We start from the raw sequence: 12,314 nt of genomic DNA, 5'->3' as shown, positions 1-12,314 counted from the left end.
CCTCTATAAAGAAAAACCTCAATTAGGAAAAGAATTTGTTTCATTTAATTAGGTGGCTGAACTTTTTTTTTTTTTAACACGACTGTCAATAAAGCCCCATATTCTAAATCACACACTTTATGTCCAATAATTCAGACCAATTTCCTTCTCTCCTCTTGTGTTCGCCATATTGATTGTTTTTTCTTCTTCCACCTCTTTGAAGTGAAATAAAAAAAGAAAAAGAAATTCGTATGAGTGAATGTGATGTTCGCTTTCTATATATCGAGAAGTTTCATAAGCAAGTTTTGTGCTTACAGTCCAACTATTGAAGAAAAGAGAGACAGAGAGAGAGAGAGAGAGAGAGAGAGAGAGAGAGAGAGAGAGAGAGAGAAAACTCACCCACCCCCCTTGTATCCATGTCGAAAAAAAGGTCTTTGAAATCTCGTAAAAGCCGTATTTGCTATAACTTTTATTGTTTTGCTTTCAATTCTGTCTGTCTTCAATTTTCATTTGAAACATATAAGTTAATAGAGAGTAAAGCCTCATCAAAGCTGAATTCAGTACCATGAGTTTGGTTACTGTTGTGTGTATTCTAGCGTACTTGAACACACTTTGTGTGTATGTGGAATGATCCTACACTCTTATTTTATTAAAATGAAAGACGAATACTTTCAATGTCTCTGGAGTTAAAAATATAAATTTATTTGCCTTCGTATATTGGAAGCCGTTCATCGTAATTCTCATCCATGATCACCAGCCTATAAATTTTGAATATATGAGTTAACATATGGTAATATAGTTACAGGTTTTACAAAAATAATCGTAAATTCCCAAACTTCATGTTTTCCAAATTGCTCCATTTCTAATTACAACTTAGGAATATTCAAAGTAGTAACAGTAACTTAAGCATAATCCTCATTCTTCTCACATCTTATGTCAAGATACTATTTGAACGGGATTCTATTTCATTATGTTAAATGTGCCAATAAGTCAAGAAAGCATGAAACTTATGCGAAGGTATATTACTGTTTACTGGTATTATTATTATTATTTAAATCTAAGTATTTCTCCCCGATAGATTTTTTGTATTTCCATTGAAAAAAATTACCGTGTTATTTATACATCTTATTTTCCCAACAACGACTAAAGAATATGAGAGTTGCTTTATGAGTCTTTACAAGGTCTGTTTTTACTACATTACTGCAGAAGAGAATATACTAGTAGTCTGTTATCAACTAACAGCTAACAATTAAAAAAACTTCCAGTGAGTATACAGGGTACAGGTACGAGTAAAAAAATAATAAAATTACAGAATTTATTCCCCAACATCATGGGTGGGATATTGACGATAACTCCACAACCTCAAGAGCACAAACTTATTTTTGGAACGTGAAAATAAGTGACAGGATAAAGACCATTCTTGGCCATGTACATACATTTATTCTAACTTTATTGTAAATTTCTGAGTATCAATATATGATTCGACTTTGATATCAGGTATTGGAAATAAAAATGGTTTACTTCATTACAGTTGACAACTGACGTTTCGGTATGTACTGACAATTTTAACTTGATATTAAGCTGCTATAACCAAACTTATGAACACTATGAAGCATGGATTGTAGCTAATGGTCATATTCTCATACTCAAGGGTTTACAACTACTCAATAGGTCTTGCCTAAATTTGTTCGCTTGTATCACAAAATATTAATTTGTACTTTTGTAGTAAGTTGGATAAATTAAATCAATGGAATAACCAATACATAAAAGTACGTTACGATGCCCCAACTGTGAAAAGCTCTGAGCAGCAATATGGCACGCATTCAACAAACTGCTACATGTTAGTGCATACACTCCCTCTTCCCCAAAGTGATTTATTATTCTTGACTTTCTTCATCTGTAATTCGACACTCCTCTGTTCAGGTATTCCCTATTTCACCTCACGGTGTTCTTGATGTATATCAAGAAAACTTGAGCCTTCATTGAAAATCGAATCTGAGATCACACATTCCAAAGCTGGAATAAGAGGGAGCTCGAAATATTACTAGTAGCAACATTTTACAATTTTATGGGGCAGAATTACTGAAGAAGATGATGAAACTTTAAAATACTACCATCATCAGTAAGTTACCGGAAAATATATTTCAACATGAAACGATCTATCCATTTGCATGCCAAGCTTTTGAAATATTTCACGTGTATGAATTCTATTTTCGTATATTTTCGTACCTTGCATTTTTGTATATTTTCGAGCACTAATATCTTATAATATCTTACAATGACAACTATTAATTTATTACCACTATTTTCATGGGAATCTGGACAAAATCCTGGATTCGTTATGAAAAATGGACAAATAAGTGTAAGTACGATGATACCGCAATCGCTATCTTTCCTAAAAGGACAAACCAGTAGAGTTAAGAATAAAGCCATGGGTTGCTTATAGACAGTAAATAGATGCTGAACTATCTCTAAGAGGAACACGTATTTACAAGTATATTACAATTTTTGAATATGTAACTTACTTAATATGCATATTAAATATTTCTGTGTGATGCATATTAAATGATACAATAATATTGCTGTATGATAAAAGAAGAGTGGTTTTGTTCCTTTGACTTTGGACCGTATATATATTAACGTTCAATATAATGAAACAACACGATATGAATTTTAGGCAAATGAACTGAAATTTACTACTACAATCCACTTACTAAAGTCTGAATAGTTAAAATATCTATAGATTTTTGCGCATGTACAATCCTAGCTGTTGGATTCTTATTGGTACACGACAAAGAAGACAGTCTAGTATTATTTGCATTAATGGTTTGTATGGTACCTGATTACAAAATACGTTTTACGTCACTAAATAGATTAATTTCTTGAATATTGAATTATACTCGTAGGTGAGAATATAAGAGTACGTTATTTGTGAACATTTATGAAAATAATAAATTGTTACCCTTATTAGCAGCTTATACAATCAATATCACTTTTTAAAATTTAAAATTGAATCGTGGGAGGCACGGTGGCTCAGTGGTAGAGCGCTTACGTCTGGTGCGTGCGGTCTCTAATTCGATCCCCGGCTAAGTTAGTTTGTGGTGGGCAACATTGTGTCCGTGGGTTCCTTCCACATTCTCATTCCACCAACTTTTCCATCATCATTCACTTCCTTAAACCCTGTCTTCTTTAGCCTAATGTGTATAATCGTGGGACGTTAAACTGAAAGATTTTTCTTAAAATTAAATTATGAAAAGAATACTTTCGAGCATTTGTTTTAAAAGAAAATTAAGTCATTTTTTTAAAAATTCAAATTGCATTATACAAATTGGCAACATATCTTCAAATTCTTTTAACTGCTAGTTTAGAAAAAGATGTTACGTTTTATAAATTTCTTGATTTAAATTTCACATTATTGCCACCTAGCAATAATGTGACAAGCAGATTCAAAGAGATGCTCAACTTCTAATTTTCTATAGCTATTTTATACAGAACTCAACGATTCTTCTTATAGTAATTTCTTCAAAATTATGCCAAAGTTACTCCAAAGGAAGAAAATTTTCCTTTTAAGGACAATTTGCCGCTATAATGTGTTTAATTATTATTAAACTGTCGAAACTTTTTATTGCAATGATTCAAAAATACTATGCATGCCCTACGGTTAAAGATAAGTTATTTACATATTATATATATTTACACACATATCTTCTACACAAATGGGAAATCATATATAATTCAATAGATATATGTATATAGCGGACATACCCGAAACATACAAATATATATACGAGGCTTCTTCGTATACATTACAGCAGAAAACAAAAAATGATTAACAGCGAAAAAATTTAAGGAGGCTACATATGAAATTGATAAAGATCAAATTATTCATTACAACATGCAATTGATCAACTCATACTTCAAAGTGCCATGTGCAAAAATAGGACACAGTATTTATCACACCAATATACAGTGATTAGTTAGCTTACTTCAAAACTACTCGAACGTCTCCTCTTCTTGGAAGTATACTTAGTGTTACCGTTCTCATCATAAAACACTTCTAATACCTGCAGTTTTTAAATAAAGGAATAGTTACTATTTACTGATTTTCTAAAAATAATTTTTGTTTAGAAAAATGCCAATACAATGTATCTAAACCATTTTTCTTTTAAGTACAGAATATTATAGCAGATTTTCAGAAGTAAAAGCCAAGTTTCAGACAAGAAAAGGAAGCGCTGAAAAAGCAGTGTTAGTAAGAGTTATGTTACAATTCACAAAACAAATATTTTAAAAGAAAAAGTACTTTATATACCATTAAGACTGCAAAATTCAATAATATTGCAGAGTCTTGTACGCTGCAAATCATACCACAGAACACAATTATTTGAACTGATCATGTACAATCATCCGCAAATTTTTATTTTATGTTAATCAGTAACTTCAGAACAAGATAACTAATTTAAATTCTGTTTTATTTGGCAAAGAGATAAAGGAATTCGCTGTACAATACTTAAAACAATATTCCAGTTGGTCAATTCGTTTGGAAGCTATTGTTAAAGAAACTATTCCAGAACAATTCGTTTGAGAATTGTTGAAAAATAAAAACTATTTCAGTTGGTAAATTTGTTTGAAAAATTATTGTCAAAAAAGCCAGTTCAGTTGATCAATTAGTTGGAGAATTATAATTAAAAAAAACTATTCCAGTTGGTCAATTCGTTTGGAAACTATCGTTCAAAAATTATTTAAGTTGATTAGTTAATTAATTTAAAATTACTATAGAGAAACTAATACAGTTGGTCAATCCATTTGAAAATTAAAAGAAACTATTTCAGTTGGGTCAGTTCGTTTGAAAATTATTGTTTAAAAGGCAATTCCAGTTAGTTAATTCGTTTGAAAATTACTGTAAAAACTATTAGTCAATTCGTTTGAAAGTTATTGTAAAAAAAAAAAAAAAAAAGTTTGAAAATTAACGTAAAAAAATTATTCCAGTTGGTCAATTTGAAAATTATCATCAAAAGAATTACTGCAGTTGGTCAATTCGTTTATTTATTTTTTTTAAATTTTTTTTATTTATTTATTTATTTTTATTTTTATTTTTATTTTTTTTTGCTTGCTTGTTTGAAACTTACTGTCGAAAGAACTATTGCAGCTAATCAATTTGTTTGATGATTATTATCAATGGAACATGTGAAGTAGAATAGGATATATCAAATCTCCTATTCACTGTACGCTTCCTTACAACTAAATTTTGTTCTCAGTGAAACAGTTAATTTTAATGGGCAATATGTGTTGTGTATCATGCGTCATCACTTGGTATTTGTTTTAAGTTAAGGACTGAATCTTTTGTACAGTCATTCACACACGATAACAACACATCTAATATGCATACTAAATATAAAATACATTTTGTTTTTGTCGCAGGTTGTACATCAGAATAATATTTATGAAGAATAAATTGCTCTTCTATTATGTTTTAGCAACTTCAAAGGACGTAAATTTCTTATTTGCTGCTCTTCTCAAGGTTTGAACACAAGCCTTCCTGCTCTGTAATTTTTCATATGAACATGTCGAATTTATTTTTTAAAACATGTCTCTGAGACAGGATCAGTAAATCTACCAAGATAAATTATAACATGTTAAAACTTCAAAAACTATTAATTGTCATGACCGTACGAAAATGTGAACTGTTAACTTGCTTCGAAAACATTTGTCAAAAACACAAACATTTCTCAGCATTAAGAAAACAATGCTGAGTAGACAAACATTTAATCAAGTTAGTATCTTTTTTAACACTGGCAGAAAGTTGCGATATACTTGTTTTACACAAATTTTTAAATTGAAAATACGATTGAAACTAGTTAAGCAATAACATATACTATTAATATGTTTAGAAGGAAATGAAGGTTCAGACATCTTTTTCATTAACATTACTCACTCGAGGCTAAATATTCATATTATATTATTATTACTATATATATATATATATATATATATATATATATATATATATATATATATATATATATATATATATATATATAAATACGATTTAAAACTCTTTTTATATAAGTTTTTGTGTTCATATAATATAATAGTAATATAATAAAAATATACTTCGTACTTTCTAACTGTATTATTCTATGTACTTTAACAACTGAAATTTGTTGTTAATATTTAAGTGTAGTAACTGTATTATCTATTACTAAAGGAGATAGAAGTGCTGAAGTCAGATTTAATTATATCCAAAACTAACAAAAATAAGAAATGCTTCGAATAAAGTCGTTCCGTTACAAATTGAGCATTAATACAACAAATATTTTCTGGTCTCTCAATACAAAATTAGGCTTAAAACATTGATAACATAAATTTTTAATTTTTGTATAATTTAAAATATCTAAATTTAAGCCTATTTCAATAGTTTCTCTGAGTAACAACAAAAGAAGATATTTTAGCGGCAGATAAAAAAGCAAAATAAAATGTCAATTGGTTGTTTGCTATTTGCTTTAGACCAATTTACTGAACTACTTATTTTACTGAATGTAATTGTGAATTATATACCAAATAAAGTGAGTGTTAGTGTACACTTGAATCTATATACACCTATTTGAACAATTTACCTATTATAACATACTTAACAAGAAATCCACGTTTAAAAAAAACAACTTAGACATTAAAACAAACTGTGTACAATTAGTGAAAAGAAAAACATATTGTTCACGTGCTTGGGAAGGAAGTGAAATTCAGAGATGGTGCGAAATGATAAATTCGAATGCAGGATCCAAATGCATTGCGTGACTAATTACAGTACATTTCTTTGCAGTGCTTTTTAAAACTTTACTTAAAGTGTACAACAATTAAATTGTGAATGTACAACTTTTATCGCAAAACTTCAAACACAAGTGGAACACCTATGAATTGCCCTTGAGGAAATTCTGTGTGATGAGCTAGCACTGGAAAAATAATACTTGTACATATTTCAATCATCTACCTGCATATAACTCTCATTTCTATCTTTAACGTTGTGTGTTAATACCTATAATACCAGAATACAAAGATTCTGAAAGAAAGTTGGGACTTTTTTTTTTTTTTTTTGACATTACTGTGGTTTTCGATTGAAGATTGATATTATTGTGGAATTATCCAGCTCTTACTAAATATCTCGAGAAGGCAGAACGGTAAGTAGCAGAAAATACTCTTATAAGGTCTACAATGTTTTACCGATTATTATTGTGTTATGATAGAGGATGGAAAAAGACATTTATCTAAGTAAATCGGTCTGCCTTCTGTAAAGTATACTGAGCATCACTGTACTTCCAGTCAATTGCCGCTCCTAATACAACAATAGTATACACTGAGATGGCGCTTACCACTTGTTCACCCGAGCAGCTCAATTAACGGATTAATTCTGGTATTTCTTTTTTCCTTTCCTTACTCGTATCTTAAATAGTTAAGTAAATTTTTGATTTAGAAGATTAAGAATAATTCTGAAGAACAAATCATTTACCTTATTTTCGTCAACTTTAGAGAGTGATGGATTTCTTCGATGTTTCGGAGCAAATTTACTGATACTGTCGCTTATGTCCAACTTCTTAGCTGAGTCCGTTTTCTTTTCATCACCGAAATCTATGGTAAAAGCCATAGGCTGGGGTTTCTTTGTTTCAACTTCAGACACATCACTACTTTCGAAAGTTTCCATCGATTTTGCAGGAGGTAGGTTTAACTGTAGAGGTTCTAAGTCCTTGTGTGGAATTTCCATGTAAGTATGTTCATATTTCGGGTAATTAAGTCGGTCATTGGAAGAAGGAGCCGGGACACTTGTCGGTGATTTCTCAGCGTTTCGCTTCGACAAATCTGAAACAAATCAAGATCAATACATTGTTAATATACAGCAGAAAAGCTGAATAAAAGTACTATTTCATACATACTATACAAAACACAACGTACTAATTTCCTATACATAGTGGCGGTTCAAGGAGGGTTCAAGTATCCAAGCTCATATTGTTTCAGGAAACTATGATTTTTATATACATACGATAATAATTATTTTTTCTTCATAATATCGTGTTCAATAAATCAAGAAAATGGGGGGGGGGGGTGAAACTCGAACGTCCTCTGCGTACTCATTGCCTGCACAGAAGATAAACGAAGCCAATTAATGCTTTCAATTGTATGCACCAATTAAAAATATAAATGAAACCAGTGGATCAACAGAAATTTTTAAGCTATGATGGATGTTTTATGGATAAGATCATCAAGATTTTATTTTAATCTACAGTATTGTTTCTAAACTTACTAATTAAAACGAGCTTGATAACTATATATATGCATTAAAAAAACAGATATACAAAATTAAAAATTAAATCTTTAGCACATATCACAGCTATTAAATGTAAATAGAAGACCATGGAAGAGTTAATGGAATAACAATTTAGAGAAACTCGAAAACTCAACAGGAAATCCAAGGATATGATGTTTTCCACCACGAACTCTTATGACCTGGGATTGTACCCAAGATCCTCCCTCGAGAGGTGACAACTCTACTATTGAACATGTATTCCCTAGACGAAATTGAGTACACTATTAAGACAAATGCCTAATAAATGTCACCTTATTTATATTTAATAATAAGAAATTCATACTTCGCCTATGACTTGAGATAATTGATTTGGCGGTATTTTAAGGTATTTTCTTTAAAATTTCTATATTATGATTTTTTTTTTTTAATTTTTTTTTTAATGCATTAAGTCTTACATAGGTCGCGGCCTCAGTATTACAGTGAAATACTAAAACTGAATCCCCACTGTTGGAAATCTGGAAGTTTCTACGCAGTAAACAGTCATAGTAAAATCAAATGTGATTCAATTAGCTGTTTTAACCAATTGTTTAATATCGTATACAAATCTTACTTTCAAGTATAAAATATAATTAAAGTTGTTGTTACAGGAGTTTAGTTTCCTTTCTCAAGCCCAAATCTATGCAATACGGAGAATCTAAGTTAAACATAAAACTAAAAAAAATGCATATGGATTTCTACTGGAATCAAATCGGAACCGCTCGCACGCAAAACTGGAATTCTCGAATAGCTAGAATGGTTATCTAATTAATATCTTAAGTACGAGGTTTATTTTATATCACTACGATATCCTCAATTATATTTTTCCCATGTTAACATTTATTCACTTTGTATTTTATTTGTTAAGTTTTGTTTATTATTCTCTCGATTATGCCTCATACGGAAAAGACACAAGTCAGGATCATGTTCATTAAAGATACTCATGTCAGCCACCCCTCTAGTAGTAAAGTTTCTCCGTATTAAAGACAGAATCATTTTCAATAATAATACCGTACAATACTTAATATGGAACTAAATAATCCGAGCGTTGCATTCGAGCTTTCAACCAATTCATTCTTTTAATTGTAACTCTGACTGATGTGCGGAGTCTTCTAATTAAAAAATTACGTAGCTCAGACCTCCAAACTCTTTAAACCCGACGTAGTTTATGTATGTATATTCACTGGTATTAGCGGACGTATACAGCAAAATATTCTAAGTTCATAACTGACGTCATTAAGTACTTCGTAAATGAATACAATCTGTAACTTGTACAGAACACACACTAACGATATGTTAAAACAAAATAAACTTATATAATACTGGAAATATATGAAACAAGAAATAGAGAGACTGCAACAGTGTCTGTCATTAAGGTACCATCTCCTTACTGCCTCTGTGTAAAAAAAAAAAAAAAAAAATGGTTGTGGATGGCTGAGATTCAATCTACGACTTTCTGAAATTTATGCACTTATGTTAGTCACTGTGCAACGCATTCGTTTCACAACAGGCAGTTAGTTCCAACACGATTTCAGAACTACTTTCTATTACATCAAGTAAATATATGTTGTGAAAGTAATGCCATTAATAAAACTACAAAACAAAACAATTTAATATTAAAGGAATATTGTCCAATATTGCGAGTTGTAACTCATATGAAACTATTGTAACATATTATTTCATTACAGAGTCAGTATCTTCCAAGACATACAAACACATTGACCTTATTTTATGCACATATGGAACAGAAAAATGTATATTTGAAAATGAAACACACATGTATACATTTCTGCCTGAAAACTGAACGTATTGAAAACCAAAAATACACTATCGTAAATTTATTTCAAGTTAAAGATACAGAAACAGTATCTTCAGAAAATTTCCTTAGGAAATAAACAAGAACGTTACATCGTAAACATACTTCTCACATATAAACAAACTAACTGCTGAGATTTGATACGAGTTCTTGTCTCGTAGACGAAGTGTTACACTAAAGAAAAGTGACTATTCATGCTACCACGTTATGTTGATCGTGAAACCTTACAAGTGTCGTACACGGCCTTGACCTAGCGTGTGAAAGATGAGGTACAGGAGAAATTTACGTGTGATTTTTTCTCTCTTGCTTTTACCTATACAGTCCACTGTATCAATTGACGGCGTCTCAGCGCCTGAGGGCTGAGTAATACTGCTCGAGAGAAAATCGGGACAAACGATGCAGGAGCCAGACAACAACCTCGACTGCGATCGATCCATACTCTCTGCTCGAACCACTCCCACACACACACTCCTTCTACCATTCAACACGAAGAAGTTCTCAACAGCTGTGCGAAATGAACCGACAGCATTGCTCTTTGCGGAAAATGTATCGAGTTACGACTTTTTTCTTCTTTTTTTCCCTCCCTCATTTTCCGTAAATAAAATACCAGTGTAAGCGATTCTTCTTTTACCTCACTATAGAACCTACTAAATATAGCATGAAAGAGACACTGAAAGAGAATGGAAAAGCGAAAGCTCCCTAGTTTTGTCTATTGTACTCTGGGAAAAAGAATACGAATCAACACGAAACGAAATAATAATTTTAAAAAATGAAAAGAAACTCCATAATTTTTATACTATTATTTTTATTTTTATTTAAATTTATTAGGTATTTCAGTAAAACGAATTACCCCTCACTTCTACCTTATCTAAATATTTCTTTTATGCAAACACTTCAATATAGAATACAGAAGCTAATAAGACAATGGGCAAAGAAATTTTACTGTTTTCTTCACACAAAATGTCTTCTTTCTTTGAGAACACATAGTAGAATGGGAGATTTGGCATGTTTGCATAGTAATCAGAAATTCCATAAATGATCTAATTCCTGATCGGTTATTTTAACTCGGGTTTTCCGTTTCCTTACCATTTCAATTCGAAATTTAATGTAAAATAAATGTTACACTCAAATGCGATTTACGCAAGTGGGCTAAACATATAGTAAATACAAGAGTAAACAAAGATGAAGCAATGAATGGGTTTTTGATAAAATTGGAAAAACACCTGATTTAACTAATGAACGCTCTGTCGTCCATAACAAAGTCGGATAGTCTGGAATGAAGTTACAACCCTGACTGACAGCACCAGAGATGAGCACTTTATATGTTCCCCTGAATTGATTGATTGATTAATAATAATAATAATAATAATAATAATAATAATAATAATAATAATAATAATAATACAGTGAAACCCGTCAACTTGGCCACCTTCTTATCTTGGCCTAGTTCGTCTTGAACCTGCATTTTCCCATAAGACATTCGTTACTTACTACTCTATAATTTGGCCACCTGTCTATCTTGGAAGTTGGCCACACTGAAGCAATATTTATCCTATGATGATAATGATAAATTTACCTGCGTATCTTGGCCACGCAAAATACTGTTTTGTTATTTTTTTTAACTCTTTCGAATTCCCATATGAGAGGCAGATGTTCTGTATTTGTGACTGGAGAAAAGAACGAAGGATTCCCGCGATTTGCTCTTGGGGGTCAATGGCCAGAAGACTACCCTGTTAAAGGGGTGGTGAAGGAAGACGTGAATAAGAAAAAAAATGCTGCTTATTAAAATTTTACAATCAAGTAATACTAGAAATTCTATTATGAAAATACACAAATCACACTTATTTTCTGTAAGTTGGCCACCTGTCTAAGTTGGCCATTTTTCGATGGAACCAATGGTGGCCAACATAGACAGGTTTCGCTGTAATAATAATAATAATAATAATAATAATAATAATAATAATAATAATAATAATAATAATAATAATAATAATAATAAAACTTTAGCAACAAAGGTAAGAAATTAGAAAATAAAAAGTTCACTGTTGAAATTTGGCACAATAAATACTGCACATTTATTTTCTTCAATTCTTATTTATTGTCCTATTTGCTATGATATTTCAGCTCAGATGTGAAAGAAAGGGAGGCAGGAATGACCTATTTTTTTTCCTATCCCTTTATACCAAGCAA

At 30.9% G+C, this 12,314-nt stretch overlaps 1 protein-coding gene across 7 annotated transcripts in view; it reads right to left on the bottom strand.

Annotated features, from left to right (window-relative positions):
• LOC145660518 (uncharacterized) overlaps positions 1-12,314 on the bottom strand; it is a 443,921-nt gene that overhangs the window by 55,678 nt on the left and 375,929 nt on the right. For 6 of the 7 annotated variants that reach the window (XM_081725684.1, XM_081725686.1, XM_081725685.1 and 3 more), the window contains 2 exons: positions 7,481-7,827; positions 3,966-4,043 (listed from right to left, as the gene is read on the bottom strand). In XM_081725684.1, coding sequence (XP_081581810.1) covers positions 3,966-4,043; positions 7,481-7,827 — 425 coding nt within the window. The remainder of the gene's footprint in view (positions 1-3,965; positions 4,044-7,480; positions 7,828-12,314) is intronic. The other variant, XM_081725687.1, reaches the window with a different exon arrangement.

The sequence above is a fragment of the Thermobia domestica genome, chromosome 9, assembly GCF_964235325.1.
Source record: "Thermobia domestica chromosome 9, izTheDome1.hap1.1, whole genome shotgun sequence".
Taxonomy (NCBI): Eukaryota; Metazoa; Arthropoda; class Insecta; order Zygentoma; family Lepismatidae; genus Thermobia; species Thermobia domestica.
Note: the sequence above shows the minus strand (reverse complement) of the source record. Positions and strands in the feature narration are given on the sequence as shown.